Genomic DNA, 18,739 nt, shown 5'->3' with positions numbered 1-18,739 from the left:
GTATTTACATTTTAAAGAGGATTAGGCAGATTAAAAGATGTTTTCATGTTTTATTGATAACATCAGATTAATTTCCACTTTTCTAGTGGCAGCTCACGGAGCTGTCAAAACAGAGGCTGTAGAAACATTGTTATACTTAACAGTTTCATAAGGCAGTTGCAAAAAAATACAGTTTTGGCAATCAATTAGCAGCGTGATTACCTGTGGGAACTGGAGCAGTTGGTGGCAACATGGAAGAGACAGTGAAACCAGGGGTTGCTGGGGACAGCCTAGGTGAGCTAAGTTTTCTTTCATGACCACATTGCTCAAAGAACTTCACTGGAAGAGGAGGAGAGCATTGCCACAGTCACTCTTAATGTGCAGGCATTGCTTGATTCCTGGAGGTGCCAGCACTGGGCTGACCTTGCTGTGGCCATGGAAAAGTAGCCAGCCTGAGTGACCTTGCTGCCTCCTGCCAGTGTCACATGGGGATGGCCTTTGCGCAGTGGCTTCTTATGTAAATCTGAAATCACTACAAATAAAACTTATTTGGGTTAAAAGACAAAGGGCGATAACAGGCTGAATTAAGGTGGGGTTTGCTCACTATGGGAATAATCCTTTGCCCTTGTGTACAGCTTGTCTTTGCTGGGTCTCTGTCATGAGTTAGCTTTTCATGGTGGGGCTTAGCACTGTCACCTCTCCTTGCTGTGCTCCTTGCTCTGTAAAATAAAGTGAAGTCACTCAGAAGACAAGTGACAAAGCTGTGAACAGATTTCTAATGCCCTGAGCCCAGTCTGCTATTCACACCTAGTTTCCTTTATCTGCCCTTCCTGGACACGCTGCTGAGGAAAGCCCTATTAACAGGAAGCATTTAACCTCTTTGAATGATTTTCTTTTTGCTAGTGAAGTCTTGGTTCATTTGAAAATAACCTAGGATGTGATATTTAAGGATATTAAGAAGCCTTAGCTTCAGCATGTATGCAGCATGTGCTTGATCATTCTTTGACCAGTCTCCATGTAAGAAAACCATGGAAAACAGAAAGTTTAAAAAAAAATTGCCTTGGACTTCCTTCTGATGTATCTACCCAAATACAAGTGAAAGGGAACATGCCCACGTGCTACTCCCAGTAACAAAAGAGATTTTTCTGAGTCTTGTGCTGTTGTATACCCTTCCTCTCTGTGGGCAAAGCCTAAAACCAGGATGAATTCTGCTGTTGGCTGCCTTAAGTAACTGCCTTGGGTAGTTAAAGAACTGCAGAACAAGCTCTTTGCAACCAGTATCTCTCTTCGGAATCACGTCCCAGATCTGAGGAGAGGCTGTTTTCTGTATTGTTTGGTGTGGAACAGAAATTCCCTTAAAAAGGAAATGAATTAAAAAGAGCTGTAAGCAGAAGACTAGCATGGTAGTTGCTACAGAAGTTTACTTCAGTATCTCTTATCTCTAAAATACGTCTCCAGTGCACTCTGTGGAAACTTTAAACTTAACTGCTTTCAGTTTAATGAGCTCCTTTGAAAAGAAAAAAAAAAGTCTTTTGTTGCCAGTGCGCTTAATATGTTTGTACCAGTTAAAAGTATAATTGAGTCAAGATATATGCAGATAAAAAAGCATTGTGAATACATGTATGGGCACCACACACCTTAGAAATGGCCAAATCCCCACCCCTGGTTTCATTTCTTTCCTGGTGAGTAGAGATACTGATTAATAGAGAAAGATACTAATCCACTTATGGGTGGCAGTGCTGTGACTTTAATTATTAAAGAAGTCTTGATATAACTGATTTTTTTCACTCAAGTAGAACTTGGGAAAATAGAGAAATGCAAATGCTTCACTGACAGCAGATTAAAAATAGTTTTGTTAGCTTTAATAACGATCAGTATTGTCTAGGTTTTGAATAAGTACAAATGTAAGACTGCATGAATGCAAATCTGTCTCAGATTTTATTTTAGAAACACTTGCAATTTGATTCCATGTATAATGTTGAGGGGTGAGAACAGAAATGCTGAAAAAGATCAGTTAGATCAACTATGATCTATCTGAGACATGCATGCACTAGTGAGTTTCAGTCAAGGATAGGAGCAGATTCTGGCTGTTGTTGCTTGATGAAACTTGCATTAAGTTGTCTGAACTACAAACCTTTACCTGCACATGTTGAGCATATAAAGCATATGTGTTTCACATGTTAAATTTTGTTGAAATATTATCTTCAACCCATTTGAATTTTTTTCCAGCTGTTTAAGTACAGGTTTTATATTTGGGTAGAAGGCATTTGTAAAAAACTATTCTTCTTCAAAATATATTGCAGTGGTTGCAGAAGATTCCCCTCGTGGGGTTTCCAAAATTGTCTTTTTATTTTTAGAGTCCAGCTGTTTCCTTTTAATTGTTTTTGATATGGTAAAACATGGTTCTTTTCGGGAATTATATTTACTTTCCTTTTGTTTTTTCTTCTCAACCCTGTTTCTATAGGAAGAATCTTAAATCGTTTCTCCAAAGATATTGGCCACTTGGATGATTTGCTTCCACTGACGTTCTTGGACTTTGTGCAGGTAATTCAGTTGCTTCTGTCAAAGACTTGTGCACTGCATTCTGCATTTAGATTCCTGTATGCTTTGCTGAAGATCAGCTATTTGTCACAGATGTAGCTGAGTTGAATGAAAGTACTTGTTTGTGAAAGAAAGGTGTGGTTGAAATTTAACGTGTCAGTAAAAAGCTAACATGAGTAATAACTGGCAGGTAGGAGTGGCTATACACAGCTTGCTATTATGTCAAGATTTCAGCTCATAGTAGCTACATGCTTGGTAAATTGCTCCTGATTTGCCTCCAAGCAATCTGGCAAGCTTATTGCTGTTATAAGAAATATGTCCATAGTAAAGAAACAATCAGCTCACATGAAAAGATAGCACAGATTAACCTAATTACATGTCTACTTCCACAAAGAATCAAATGCTTACCACACCATTTCAGATTAAAATAGGTGTGGCTATTTACAAAGAAAAGATTAGTAGTAATAGGGTGAATATAATAACCTTAATAGGAACAAGTGAAATAAATTGCTGCAGAAAAGAAAGATGGACAAAGCATTGAGATTTTGATGATGATGAAATGATAAGGGATTATATATGACATCAAGGTAATTTTTCTGTTGCAGTTGCTATTAATCTTTCTCTTAAAAAATTGCAGGAGGATAAATCTGAAAAAAAAAAAGATTGTGCTGTATGAAAATAACATGAATCACAAAATACAGAGAATTGTTGAGGCTAGATAAAGAAAGACTTAGTGGATTATCTGGATCCACTTAGTGGATCACACCTGTCATGCTGAAGTCAGAAATGTTTCTTAAGGTGCTATTGCTAGCTTCTCTTTGTCTCTTAAAGATAACTTATTCAGGATCTAAACCTTGTTTTGACTTATTTAAAAATAAACCGAAGACATTTCAGGTTGAGCAGTTTAATTGTGTTGTTCTTGGTGAACTCTTGAAAATAGGAAAAGAAATGATTCCAAGAAGAGAAAACACCTATTAAGATAAAGTCTTTTTTGTAGTTTACTGAAGTAGCTGAAATTGTGGTGTGTGGTTTGTTTTTCAAATTTTACAGTGCCACTTTAAAGTGTCATTTTGGGGAAGAAAGGAACGTGGTGTATTTTACCCAATTACAGCAATTGAGGGGTTTTTTGTGAGTTAGGGGATTGCTTACAGTGAACATTAGGATTTTTAATTCATGGTTATTTAATTTAATTGAATTTAAATTCTTCTTGAAAGTGCAGTGTAGTTTTTCTATAAAAACAATTCATGTTTGTACAGATTCCAAGTCTTTTTCAGTCTCGTTAACTGTCTTATTAGACAAAATACCTTACTTTATTTCAGCTCTCTCGAGACTATACATATGTGCCTTTCTTTTTGACTGGAAGTTCAGTTTGTCCTGCAGTCCTTATCCTCTTTTCTTAGCATGTGGTTTGCATCCACAAAGTCAAACCCCTCTCTCCTGCACAGTGCGCTTGTCCATTGGACCAGAGGGGTTTGTATGTGCGTAAGTGTGTCTCCTTTACAGCAGACTGCACTGTGTGTGTTCTTACTATGTACTGCTCATGGCTAGAGCATCCTCTGGGTCCTGCGATCCTGAGATAAAATGATTAACCATTTTCCTTAGTTCTGCGCATTTAAAATAATGTGAGGGCTGTGTTGCAAGATGACTTGCATGGTGGTTTTATAGCAAGAAACTGAGTGGGTGTTTTGCATGCCCTGGCATGTGGTTTAAAGGCATGTGGGGTTGTCTGAGGATGCAAAGTTTGCTGGGAAAATGTTACAGAAGTCTGCAAATGCAGAGGGAGCCAAAATTGGTGTGATCTTGTCCATACTTCCTTTTGGGAGCAGACCCTGAAACAAACTGTCTTGAGAATTGCACTGTCTTACTTTTGATGGAACAAACCGATCTGCTTCAAAAGAAAGCTGAGGAAGTGTCTACCCATGCATGGCACATGGTACAGAGGACTGAATGATCTACCAGCAGGTTGGAAAACCTAGTTATTGACCAGTGTATAGATCCTTTAGGCAGTGTGTGCTTTCCGAAGCTAAACTGGTCTGGAACGAAAGAGTGAAGGCTGCTTCTCTAGATGTGATTGTTTTCTTCTTTCAAGCAGTTTCCTACTGTGAACCACATTTGGTAAACATCTCCCTTCATCTTGATTAATTTATGCGTTTCTTTTAAATTGGCTATTGAATTATTTGTCAAAATCTGAAGTTTGTTTTTTAAGTGAAAAGTTTTTGCTCTCCAAAAAAACAAAGTAGATTTTACAAGTCCAGGACACTATTAAAAAGACACTGTGTTTCAAGGCTTTCCTGCTCTGTTTTGCATCAGAAAAGAAAATTTAGGATCTTACTGTTGATTAATAATGTACTACTATCCGTAAGAAAAAAATACTTCCTACTTGGCAGGTTTTCTAAAACTTACTCTTCTTGATCGGCAGGCTTCTTGCTTAGGGGATGCTTTTGAAATTCAAGAGCAAAGATACATTTATTTCTGATGAAGCGTGGATTTTTACAAAGGATAACTGTTATCAATTATGATAGAGATCTTTTGTCACTTGTTTTGTTTGCAGGTGTCTTTTATAACACTTCTTATAATCCCTTCAGGAAGAAATATTTTCTCCTTTCTAAAAACAGTATTAGCTGGATATAAAAGCTCTGATCCCAGCCATTATTGTTGATTCTTTGAGAGACATTTCCCAACATTCATTGTTTAAATGGTTGTCAGGAGGAATCAAGTGAAACTTAATAAACAATGCAGTAACTGGTTCATCTTACTTTGTGTGTAGAAGCTTTTCTTGAGTGGATTTGCATTGAAGAAGTGGTCGTTTTTCAGAGTTATTGCTAGGATCATTGTGAAGCATCCCACCCTTTTACTGTATTGGCAAGTGGGTGTGTCATTTCAGCACAAATAAACACAATGTGACTGGACACCCAAAAACTACAGTATGAGCCAATTTAAATACCGATAAATAAATAATTAAATGCAATCTACTAGTTTTAAGAGATTTGGAATTATATTGAATACAGATTTCTAAGCAATGCTAAAAATTGATAATATTCTTTTTGGAGTACCTAATAAGATTTATACACTGCACTACAGCCATAATGAGCATTATTAGTCTAGACAGCTGTACTGGATGAAAATTAATTCCTTGAACAGAGGGAGTTTAATTTTTTACATCTTCTGTTGAGTTAAGGAGAATAAAGACTCTCTTCAAGACAGTGGATAGTCACTGTACACTTTCTTGTTAAAGCAAAAATAAAAGGTATGTGGCAAGCACAAAAATGCATCATGAACCTTGTGTATTCTTTTGAAAATGTGGTTAGATTTGTTTTGCAATACCTCCCAAAGTAGCAACTCTCACTGCATTTAAAGTTTTCTGCCATCTTCTCATTCTTTGGTTTGAAGTGCACCAAAATAAAACACACCTGTCTTGAGAGACTCAAGGCAAGAGAAGCAATCCTCACTAGAAGGCAGTAATTTTTTTCTTCTTATGAATTTTAACAGCATACGAGACGTCTCATGTTAGTGCAATTGAGTGTGTTTTGTGGAAATTACTGCTGTATCCACAAGGTTTATGAATTAAAAATAAGTCTCTTTTATGAGAACATATTTATGGCTATGTTTGACTACATGGCTGGAACAGAACTCTGTGGGTAGATGTGAAGTAGAAAAATTGAGAGGAAACCAAAGATTAAGTTAGGCATTTCAGCTAAGATATCTTTAATTGTACATTTAGAGTCCAGTTTGAAGCTCATTAAAGTAAAAAAATAAACTTTAAAATCTGCAGTCTAAGCCTGGGTCTTATCTTCTGTAATGAATTCTGGCTGACCATAAGGTTCCATACCAGCTCTCCTACAAACATAAAATAGAAAGCAATCCTTTGTTTGCTATGACACCCGTTACTTCTACCAAATATGGTATTAAATTTGTTTGTAAAATCAGGTAGTAATCAATGTCTGTAGATTGGTTGAGATAGTTGAAAAGCTGAATGAACTTGTTTGGTGAAGATGGTGGAGTTTTGGCAAGTTTTTTTGTGAGCTCACATATTTTTAATTATTGTTAGCCTCTTTAGCCTCAGTTCTGCATCTCGCTTTCTTAACCGGAGTTGTGTGGTTTTGGCAGCTCTTTTCCAACTAAATTATAGTCTCCTCAGGTAAAGGACAACTTGTGTGAAGGCCATTATAGTGCTTTAAAACTTTCCTAAGAGGATTTAAACATATACTTTATTTAGATATAAGCGTCCTGCCTTAACCTCTGTGGGATGATAAGGTTCTGTTGATATGGACTTCACTGGTAGCTGCAGGGTCTGTAGTTTAAACTCATAGACTCACAGAATGCTTTGGGTTGGAAAGGACCTTAAAGACCATCTAGTTCCAAACCCCTTGCCAGGGGCAGGGACACCTTCCAGTACACAGGTTACTCAAAGCCTCATCCAACCTGGCCTTGAACACTTCCAAGGATGGGGCATCCACAACTTCTCTGGGCAGTGTTTAACTCAATGCAGCACTAATAAAACACAGTGCACTAATTGGGGAAAAAGTCAGCCAAGAAATAGAATAAAATAATTTAATGAGGGGGTATTAGGAATTAAGAATCCAATATATTTAATAGTGGTTTATGCATATTAGCCCAGATATTCCTAAGTGGCCAGCATTTTGGATGCTGTATTTTTGAGAGCTCATCAAAGGCTTCTTTTTTAGTACCTGAATCATATTCTGACTGAGATAGATCTGCAGAGGCTTAATATCTTTAAACTCTGGTTTCAGACTGTTCGGGATGAGTACCAAAACTGATAAACTACTGCTTGGAAATTGTGTCTATAAACTGATTGAGTACATAGGACGGTGAAATATATTTCAGATTTCCTTTTGGTTTTGTAAATTATTCTGGTAAATTTTAAAGGGATGGTTTTCTCTGTAGTTTCTTGCTCTTGTAATTCTTCAGTGATCTTATTACTTGTTAACAGAGTTGATTTTCTGCTTTAGTTTCTAGTGAATTTGAGTAATTAATGTGATGGCCGCTTCATTTTGATTTCTTACCCTACATTAGATTGAGGGGAGGGGTAAAAAAAATCATGATCTGTTTTGTTTCTGGAGAACACTGTGAACATGTGAACTATCTGCAGCTGCCCTTGAAAAAGGGCAGTGATTTATTGAGGAAAACTGAATTGCAAAACCTTTTTCCTCCCCAAAATCAACAGCTTGACTGAGTTTAAATAACTGACTTTTCATATCCTTTCATCACACACAAAGACCTAATCCTGAGACTACTTGAGCCACCAATGTAGGCTGTGGCTGAGACCACCACTGAATGTGCCATTCCCTTCTCACTACACACAAAACACATTGACTGCAGCTTTATGAAGTGAAAATACTGAAGAAAAGGAAAATGTGAAGGAGGTGTCCACAGTCATTTCTTAAAAAAAAAAAAAGAGAAAGGGGAAAAAAAAGCTGCTGCATCTGGATATTAGGAACAAAAAGTGCCTCAGACTGGAATAATAGCTCGGGTCACTTGCTTTCGTATGTGCACAAGAGTGGAACTGCCGTTCCTTGTTTCAGTACCACTGACCCCTGCATTTTATTGTGTGAGGATGTCAGGGAAAGTGTGTAGAAGGAATTCCAGGATCTTTTAGTTTAACAATGACGTTGTTATTTTGTGCGTTCGCGTGAGAGGTGGGATTCCTGAGGAGTTTGTTGTGCTGTTTTTTCCAGCTTAGCTGAGTTTAGTCTGTATGTGAGTTTTAAGAGGTATTTTTATTCATTAAAGAATAATTCTTTCTGTGTGTTTGCATGTGCGTATTCAAAATCTGATCACAAGTATGTTGTAAGAAAATAACCAGTAGTGGGATCTGTGTTAAATGTCAGCATACTCTGTTGAGCCTGGTACATAGAGCAGACCTGTGGCTTGGATACCTTGAATACTTTTTGGTTTCCCTTCTGCTGAATCATGGTAGTTTTGCTGTGCTGAGGTTTAAATGAAAAATAAATAAATTAAAGAAACACAAAATAGTTGCCTGGTAACACTTGACTACTGAAACCTTACAGGACTTTTTCTTGCTATACCTTCCCAAGACACATATTACAGTGCATCTGGCTAGTGCATAATGAAAGACCAGTTAAAAACTAAAGAAAAATAATAGGGATATATATGTTTTCATTGGTAATTTTTGAGCTCTAATTTCAGAAAAGGTTAAAATGAGCATGGCAATAAAATCCTGACTTTCGCTGTGGTCATGTGGTATTTGCATGTACTCTCAGTTTTGGTTTTTTTTTAAAATACCCCCCCCGTGTTGTTAAAAACAAACAAGCAAACAAATAAAAGGGGTGGGAGGTAGTGGAGGAAGAGGAGGCTTGGGTTGCATTTGTGTCTCCAAGACCAGCATACAAAAGCTGTGAGTTTAGCACAGACACTTGTCTAAATAATGCAGTTTTTTATTGACCTTTTCTTCCTCTGTCCTTGAATAACTTGATTGTTAAATCTCAGTAGCCAGTTAAGCTTGTTGATGGTGACCAGCAGTGGGAGATAATCTATGCCACAGCTATTGCTGTTCTTTATTTTGTACCTGTCATCACATTCCTTTGAATGGAAAGGTGAGTATCTTGCATCATACAGACTGCGTATTTAAATACTCAGATTGGTGGTGCGTGTACAGGATAAAGTGTGTAAAGTCTGGAGTCACTGCTAATGGGTAGATTCCTGTTTATATAAGGACCTCGGTTTTCTAGGGAAGGCTAAGTGTCTGTTCTCACTCTAGTGGCTACCCAGCCTAAGCCTTTCCCTCACCCCTTTTACTTTTTTTTAATTTGTTTTTTTCTATTTATGTTCATTTGTAGAATTTTTATAACAGGTGTGCATGCCATTCTCTACACATGAGTATCAAGGCAGCAGAGATCACTACTGTAACAAAACTAATGTGTGCAGGAACATAATAGAACTACTTTAATATTTTAGGGTGTTTATTTACTTGGTATTAATAAAATTTGAAGATGCAACCCTTTATCTAACATGGGAAAGGAAGTAAAATAATACTGAAAGTGTGGTGTCATTACCTTCTTGTCATCCTGCCTCCTTTACTGCTTTTCTTGTTTTTCTTAACTCTATTTCCTTTTAGTTTTTGCAGTTCTCCATTTATGTGGCAAAAGCAGATGATAGTTTTGTACTGGGCTCCTTTCATTTTCTCACTGAAATGTGGAATACAGGTGGTTTGAATATAATGCTCTGAAAAACAAAGCTAGTTTTCAATTAGTGGAATTCTGTCTTCTCTATTTCTTTTTCTAGAGCTTATGAGATTTGTGAGGTGCAGTCCTTACCTTAATTTCTCTAACATTTGAGCAGATTGAGGTTAAATGGTAGTTGTTCTTGCAGTATTTTGATAGTTGGAACCTCTAAATACGGTCAGGTTTAAATCACCTCTTCTCCAAATGGGCTTCTCTGTTTTCTTTATCAGATTACTTTCCATCTATTTTCAGGTAATAGGAAGCAGGACAGTTGTATTGAAGTCCAGTGATGTACCCCCTCTTCTGTGTGGTTTGGAAATTTCCCCTCTTTGGTTAAGGTGGAATTTGTAAAAGTTCCAGAAAGAGATTCTGTTCATTTGGGGCTGTTCATATCTGTTGGAAGGTATTTTCTTGTTTGCTTTTCTTAGTGTGAAAGAGGACAAAGAAATGCTCTGTAAGTGTATTTATGCATGTAAGTGAACTTACATTCTGTAGTTTTCTTCTTTTCTTTTTGGTCTTTCTTTGTGTATATACTACTGCTGCTTTTAGTGCCGGAGTGGGAATTTTTGTTATTATTGTTTATAGGTATTTCCCTGACTTTTTAAGCATTATTGGCAACCTATCGTGTCTGTGTCTCAAACTGGTTTTAAAATTAGTTTTAAGACTTCTGCAAATCATTAACATTTCTAACACTACACAGTAGCTAGAAATATGTTAATTCTGCTGTCAGTCATAGAGTGTAACAATCCTGTTCCAAATGGTGATAAGTACAAATCTTCTAGATTGCCTTAAACTACTGATACACTATAGATAGGACAATGTCTGCTTACAAACAAATTAGGATTTCACTGTTCGGCAAAAGGATTGGAGATTTCACTTTTGATTCAAGAAGGAAGGAGAAACTTGGAGGTAATTTGAATTACTAAGCCATGTAGCTGACGTGTGTGTGTGTGTGTGTGTGTGTAAAATTATTATGCATATTTATGCCCAAAACAAACATGTGGGACAAGGAATTATCCTTAGGAAAAATAAAGGCTGCATCTCACAGAAATGTGCTGCCAGGGTTATGTGTGCATCTGCACAATGTAAGAGCTTTTCTCTTGCTGAAGCTGATACTGTGGGTACTTGGTGAACTCTGCAGATGATTTGAAAACTCCAGATGAGTTTGTGCGTCAAAAGGTAGAGGAGATTGCAGTGTGGGCAGCTCTATCCAACAAAAGATGAGAGTTCAGGTGGTAACTGAATGTCGTATGTCTTTTTGTTACATCTTTGTATTCCATCTACATTACAGGAATTTTTGTATTGTTTAAAAAAATTGATTCATTTAGATTGTACTCCTGAAATACAAAAATCTGTCTATTTAGAAAGGCTCTTTCAAGGGCTTAATAATATCTATTCCTGCACAGTGGAAGAATAGGATGCTGAGCGATTTAATTTTCTTCCACAATCACATCCCTAAATATTTTTCTTAATTGTTTTTGAAGTCAGTCTAATGTTTAAGTAAGCAGAACTCTCTTGCTATGAAAGTCACTCATATGCTAAAATAAAGGGTTTAGACCTTCTTATAAAACTGCTGGGTTTGGTACTTGATTCAGTTGTCCACCCTTCTGTCAAGTACAACATAACACTTAGAAAAATATTTTTTCAATTTTCTCACTAATAGATAGTCTGGATTTTGGGATCAGACCTGGTATCAGTTACTTACTTCAATACATATGCCTTTATTGATGGTTTGTGCTAAAGCTTCTGAAAAGTCTTCCTGATGGTTTGCTGCATATTTGTAACCCATAAAGAATGAGCACACACTTACGACAGTAAATAATGTTTATTCTCTGCCAAGGAATTTTCTCTTTACTCACTGGGTTCTGGACATGCACAGAACAGCTGAACTGGGTGAAACCTGCTGGTGGTGGAGTGAGGCTGGTGCTGGTTAGTTTAAATACGGTTGCTGAAAGTATCAGACCACTGTTAAGCTTTGTGGCACTGAGTGATCTCTAGACATCATGTAGTACTGAAAAATTATGAGTCAGGAGTTTAGTTTGAATAGGAGAGTCTTTTATAGCCCTATCAAAGTGGTAAAGCTCTGGGGATGTTAAGGGAAAAAAATACCAGGGACAGGTTAGAAAGCATTTTTTGCATATCTGCTGTGAAAGAGTGTGACCAGAAGGAAACAGAAGGCAGTTTTATTTCTTAGGATAGCTGATGTTGTATTCCTTAATATTTTTCATAGTTTTCATTTAACTGGGGCAGAGAGGCTGTGTTGGTGGTGTTTACAGAAATATGAGTAGTTTTTTATTCCACCAAAAAAACAAATACATGAGCAGTGTATTTTTAAATAGCAAGAACAACAATAAAATGCTTAAAAGCTTGTAGTTGCTGTAAGCCTGAAGAGCTACTGAGGAATTGATACTCTTTTTAACAGAAGAGCCCACAGTTTGAATGTAGCACAAAGCTTTTAAAAGTTGTTGAAAGACCCAGAATTGACTTCTGGTGAAAGTTAGACTTGGCTGAGCAGAAAAGGTCATGCAGTTGAAAACAAGGTACTCTTGAGGAGGGTGCACAGCTGCTCTGGCATTATGGCCACGAGAGACAAGAGACTTGAGGCAGGAAAGTACAGGGCTCAAAGACAGAGTTTGCAAAGCTCTGATACATGGGGCAGCAGCATTTGTGGTAAGCACAATTTTGTTAAACATTTTAAAGAACTGCAAAAAAATGTGCACAGCATGGGTGAAAAGGTGATAACATCATCATTAGCTCAGAGGAATTCCTCACAGGAAGAATGGGCAGTATTTCAGCAAGTAAATTAATGGACTTGACCATAAGAACGTGAACTAATGCCATGCAGGGTCACAGCAGTGATCTGTCTAGGTCAGTGGTTTTTCTCTAGCAGTGGCAATAGGGGATGCAATTTGTGGAGGGCATGAGCTACTTTCTGTGATCCTTTCCCTGTTTAGTACCCCAGCACTCACAGTTTTGTACTGGGGATATCAAAACTTTTCCCAGCCTAACTTTTCTCAGTCCTTTTATGATCCATTTTTTGAATCATTTTGTATTGGCCGGTAAGATCTGCCTCCTGCATCCTAATAGCCTGAAAACAGTGAGATATTTGTTGATTTTTTTTTTTGTTCTTATTCTATGTATATGTTCTCCATAATTATCACTGAAATAAAATCTGCTGTCAAAAGGAGATAAAACTGAGACAAGTATCAGTGAATCAGCCTCTGCTGGTAAAGTGCTAAGCATACGAATAAAGAACAAAGTGGGAAATACACCACTTGTAGCAGTACTAAGGAGAAAAATACCCATTGTTGAATCAAATGTTTTGATTTCATAAGGCTCTGTGCTCAGTGGGGCTATCTTGGCCTTATGTAGCTGGGGGAAAATTATGGAAATGACTTCTAAGAGGTAGGAGGGGAGCAGAAACTGTCGAGCCATTTTTTTTTTCCCTTTAAAAATATCAGTTATTTGACAGTAAGGATTGATAGAGGAGATACAAAAATGCATTGTTCTGGGAATCTTGAAGCAAGTGCAACAGCCAACAAAGCGACCACATTTGGCAATGGTGGTGGATATTGGAGGCACAATCCTTCTAAATTAATATGAAGGAAAAGGGATGCTTTCTGCTATATGAGGAGTAACTCTGGGAATATTGGGTGATGTCAGACATTTTTCTGTAGTGTTTCAGGCAGGTTCTGGCAAGAGCTGTCAAGAAAGCAAAGCATGTGTGTGTGCATGTTCTACACTCGCTGATTAATGCTGTTTCCTCAAGCTACCATGTAAAGTTGTGCTCGGCATCCGAGGTGTTCCACAAGAAAATGAAACATATTTTTCATGGTACAAAGACCACTGTAGTTTATGTGAATAGTTCTTGTGTGTGCACCTTTTTTTCCCTTGGGAAAAGAACAGTGTAAGAATATAGCCAGGGACTATTCACCGGAGAAGTGACAAACAGCACTGAACAGCAAAACATATTAACTCTTTATATTATTCATACAGGGAGATCACAGTTATAACTAACTCCCCGTAACTTCAGGAAGAATTCTCACTTTTCTATAGATCCTCATTGCGAAGTTGTGACTTGCTGCCCAAATCACTGAGAACACTTGTGTGCAGATGTGCTCAGGGGGCACAAGGCACAATAAACGAGGAGCACTTCAAAGATCCTACTCAAGATTTTACTGCTTATAGATACAAAAATATATTGTCCATAGCCATTTACAAGAATGGCTGTTGGCACTGTCATTTTGTGTGTGACAGCATTGGTTTCCATGTACAGTGGGTATGAACAAGAGCTGTATGCCTAAGCAGAGGCCATACCTTTGGCTCTGATAAAAGCTTGTTTTTCCATTAAAAAAACCTGTATTAGCTGAAAGTAACTTACTACCGTGGCCGAAGAGCCCTGGCAACAAACTTCTTACATGAGTGAAGATAGTGTATTATTAGAAGGAAGATAACCTCTAAATGTTGTAGGAATGTAGCGTGGAGTTTTAAAAGATGAGTATTTTAAGTGTCTGTCAGAATCACCAAGTCCAGAGCTTGGTTATGTGTCTCTTTCTAAAGCGTCATATCTGGAAGTCTCAGACAACACACAGACTATGATTTTTGGAAACTGCTGTTACCATCAAATTCTGCATGAGGCAGTTAAACCTCCTGGCCCAGGGTGCCCAGAGAGCCTATTTCTATCCCTTCTTGTAGGGTAAGAGGTTACTGATGATAGGATGCTGTTTGAATATGAGAGTGGTGGCAGTGCCAATGTATTAACACCCTTTTTATGGTAAGGTCACTTGTTCAAGAACAATTGCACACAGTTTGCCATGACCTCAAACAAATATTAAGGCTTCTCACTTAATGACAAAATGCATGCCAAGTCAAATGAATGAGCATGTTGGTGGCACAGAAACATTTGCCCCGAGGAGCTCAGTATATGCTTGTTCACTTGGAAAAACAGCAATCCAGAAAGACTGTCTTGTAGAGGTGAGAACAAATAGGAGGTGCTTAGCATTAAGGATGTGACTGGAAATCTTGAATACACTTCCGTGGTCTATCTGGAAGATGTATTCAGCCCATTTGCAGTGACATACTGATTTAGTTAGGTAACCTCTTGTCAACTAATTGCAAATAGCAGGATTCAGAGAAGAAGAGAGCATCTTGCAGAAGATAAGATGAACTTGGTATTTTTGAAGCTTTTAGAGCTGGCAGTATTTAGTTCTTACTTTCTTCTTTCAATTTATCTGAAAATACAATTTTCATTTCTTCTCCAGCTGTGCCTTTTTTTCCCCTTTCAGTGCATTGATTGTCTTGGTCTTTAAATTCCAAATTTTCTCATGGATGCACATTTTCCTGAAGCTGAATTAACACCAATTGAGAGCTGTCATTCCTGTCAAAGATTGCTGTCCTTGGTTGCTTCAGAAAAGGATACTCTCTGAGATGCCTTTTAAATATTGTATGTCCCGCGTGTTCTCCTGTACTCATAAGTCTTCGCTGCATTTTTGCTGAAGACAAATGTGTTCCTGACAGTTCGATGCAATAGTATAAACAACCATATGTATGTATTTTTAACCAGTTCCAAAAGAAAGCCAGTAAATTTTATTTAAAAAGTAGTTTGAAGACAAGACTACTCACCTGAACTCAGCTACTTTAAATGAGTAAAATGAAGTAGAATCATTTAGGTGGTATTTTCTCTTTGGATGTTTCCTGTGGCTTGTTGTAATAAAGTGGAGAAAATGCAGAAAATCTGCACTGTGGTTCTGGGTGGAGCTGGCCTGAGTCAAGTGTTTATCACTCTGATCTTCTCATTGCAATGTCGTCTTCCCAGGGAAACTTGTCTTCTGGTGTCCCAATGTAACCAGCCACCTGTGCAGTTTTTCTTTAACAGAGCTGCAGGTCAGTCAATCCAAACAGTCTGGTTTAAAAAAAAAAAAAAGCATTCAAGGATAAAGAAAATGTCAGAACTGGATTAGGGATTGATTGTGTGTGCAGTTTCTTGGCAGAGTCAACAAGGAAATAATTTCAGTCAGGGGTAGGGGAGAAGCAGGAGGAAGGATGATGCCAAGCAAGTATGAACAGAGTGGGGTTTTGTAGTTTCTTGACCCGGCTTTACTTCAGACAGCACAGCCTGAGAGTGCCCTAAGTTAATGCAGTGAAGGTTCAAATTGAAATTGAGGCCATGTGCCTTTGCTATTATTAAATTAGTATGGCTTTGTGGCAGTTCCATGGGCTAATATAATCCTTGGGAGTGTATATTGGGGTCCAGGGAGTAGCATTTAGGAATTGGGGCTGAGTAGGTGTATTTGGCTTCTGCTTAAGTATTGGTAAAACCGGTCCTGGAACGCTGCAGTTCTTGCATGGGATTTGACTGTAGATTCAGTCATCAAAATTTAAGCTTGATGGGCTTTAGATGCTTACTTTGCTGTAGTCAGAGGGCATCAAGTAAATACAGTTGGTGGATTGTAGAGAAGTATTCAACCACAGGGTCATTAGGGATACACTTAAAGGTTAGATGAAGTTACCATCCTTGGACATGTTTAAAAGATGCGTAGATGTGGTGCTTAACGACATGGTCTTGTGGTGGACCTGGCTGCATTAACAGTTGGATTCTATGACCTTAGAGGTCTTTGCCAATCTAAACATTTAACTATTTATTAATTTATTCTAATTTAACTATTGTATTCATCACTTTTTAAGCTTCTAAACTAGGACAGGAGTTTCACTATGGGCCACATCTAGACTCCTACAATCAGGTTTCCAAGTCTCAAATCCCATCCCCTGGGCTCCTCTCATTGATTAGAGATCCTACCAGGTCAGCAACTGCAGGTCCAGAATAGTGTGGTTCCTATGGTAGTAGGTCCTATTGCATGTTTTTCAGTTCTGTGGTTGTGGTACAGAAATACCTGTTATTCCTAGATCAAGACCTGTTTGAGATAGAAACTCCAGGATATCACTCTCAGCACCTGTAAGAATTATGGATATGTAGGTCATCAGATGATGAAGAGAAAGCACGTTTCACAAGTGATCAGAGCATTCATTTCCCCAGAGGGTTATAGTTGGGTATGCCTGCTGCAGTAAAAGAGGAGATTTTTAAGGAAAAAAAAGCCACAATAAATGGAGTGACTGACCAAAGCATGGGGGAAATCTCTCAGGACTCTTGTAAGCAAGAGGATAACTCCAACAGAAACAACATGTGCTTTTATGTACTCTAGGGGTAGACTGTGTGCAGGCTTGTGTGTGGGAGATTGATCTTTCTCCAGGGAAACTGAAGCAAGTTTGAAGGTGAACGCTGGAAGCAATGGTATTTCCCTGAAACTATCCAGGTCCTTTTGGTCTTGGTAGCCAGTGCATCTGTTGTCTTTTGTGCAAGGTGGCCTTGTTTCTAATGCTGTGCAAATAGCTGTAAAATGTAATTCATCAGCTCCTGTGTTTTTGTTTTGGTTGCTTGTCTTCTTTTTTTTTTGGTTTGATTGTTATTTTCTGCACAGTCATTACATTTTGAATGCTAAAATTAAGAAATACAGTAAAAGATGCTGGGTTTGTAGGCCATATTCCTTTTAGGTAGGAAAATCTTAAACTTTTGATGCAACTTTCCATTGTAAGCTGGCTCTTCAATGAGAAGTCCAGATACCCAGTCCTGAGCCTTTCTTGCTGTTTGTCTCCAGAGAGGAGAGACACCAGACTACTCGTGCTATCATTATTGTCAGCCTGCTGATTATCTTGGGTCCTGCAGCTTGCACACAGTGAATCTGGTAGAAGTCGGGGCAGTCTCCAGCTGCAAAGGTTGGTTGTCTCTTGTGAAATTCAGGAGCTAGAACCTTTGCCTTACCTCATGCAGTGACTACATGATTACAGTCTGCAAATGGTTGTGTCTGGCTTTCAGACTACTTCATTAAGAGTTAATTTATATGCAAGTTTGGTTTTCAAAAAAAAACAACACACATGACTGATCCACCCTATCATAAATTTTTATAATGATAAGGTGGTGCAGGCTCATCTAAAATTCCTTCCAAAGGCGGTGTCAGATTTTTACTTTAGTCATCCTAACCATCTTTTCCTTCCCTGTATTTCTGCCGTAGCAAGGCTTTGTTTACATGAGCTGGATCTTAATAGTTTTACTCCCACTCCCACCCCCACTGGCAGTTTGCAACATATTCTAGATTATCATCACTAAAACTTCAGTTTGGCTTCTTTTCTTTTTTATTAAGAAGCATTTGTTTTCCTCAGAATTTTTTTTCCGTGAAGCAGCTCTCCTCAACATTTGGCTTCAGATTTGCAGCTGATGTTATGAGGAGACTGTGTACTTCAGAAACAGCTTTTTTGTGGCTGTCTAGGAAGTGACGGAGGGAGAAGGCAGCAGGTGTATAAAGAGATTCAGGAGCGAGTTTGGAGCAGGAAGGAAGGAACGGACTTCAGTCTCCGCTGGTAAGGATGGAGGTGAGGGAACCTTTAGCCAGCATGTCATTTATGCCAAGCTGGCAGGCTTGGCAGAGATAATGAGCATTACTGAGGCAAGTGAAGATCTAGACAGGAGAAAATTTGTAGGAGGTCAGGAATCTTTATTCCCTTTCTCCTCACCCCATGATAAAAAGGAAATATGTTTACAGGGTTCTAAAGAATGCCAGAGAAGTGGAAGGTAGAGAAGGGCTGATGGCAGTGCTGGTGAGGAGCCAGGGTGCTTTGTTTTGCTTTGTGCTGACATAGCCATGTGCTTAATTGATCCAGGTGGAACACCGTGCACTCTCATTGCCGCCTTACCTCCTCCTGATGAAATCTAGGTAAAATGTTTGCCATCTGCTGTGTGTATCTAGAAGGTCAAGCAACATGATGCTGTCAACACCTTAACCCACAGATGAGCAGTGTAGTGATAATGCTTCAGAGCTCCTTTCCCGTGCTTACCTTACAGCAATTTTCCTTAAGAGAGTTATGAGACCCTAAAATGTGCTTTCAGGATCTATGAGATGCTGGGCTATTATACTGATAAATCTTCTTTTATGAGCTAAGACCTCTAAGGCTAGAGCTGACTCATG

General features: G+C 38.3%; 1 protein-coding gene across 1 annotated transcript in view; it reads left to right on the top strand.

Annotated features, from left to right (window-relative positions):
• ABCC4 (ATP binding cassette subfamily C member 4) overlaps nucleotides 1-18,739 on the top strand; it is a 146,367-nt gene that overhangs the window by 77,782 nt on the left and 49,846 nt on the right. Inside the window, exon 20 of the mRNA XM_032100049.1 lies at nucleotides 2,444-2,523. Coding sequence (XP_031955940.1) covers nucleotides 2,444-2,523 — 80 coding nt within the window. The remainder of the gene's footprint in view (nucleotides 1-2,443; nucleotides 2,524-18,739) is intronic.

This window comes from Corvus moneduloides, chromosome 2 (genome assembly GCF_009650955.1).
Source record: "Corvus moneduloides isolate bCorMon1 chromosome 2, bCorMon1.pri, whole genome shotgun sequence".
NCBI classification, from domain to species: Eukaryota; Metazoa; Chordata; class Aves; order Passeriformes; family Corvidae; genus Corvus; species Corvus moneduloides.
Note: the sequence above shows the minus strand (reverse complement) of the source record. Positions and strands in the feature narration are given on the sequence as shown.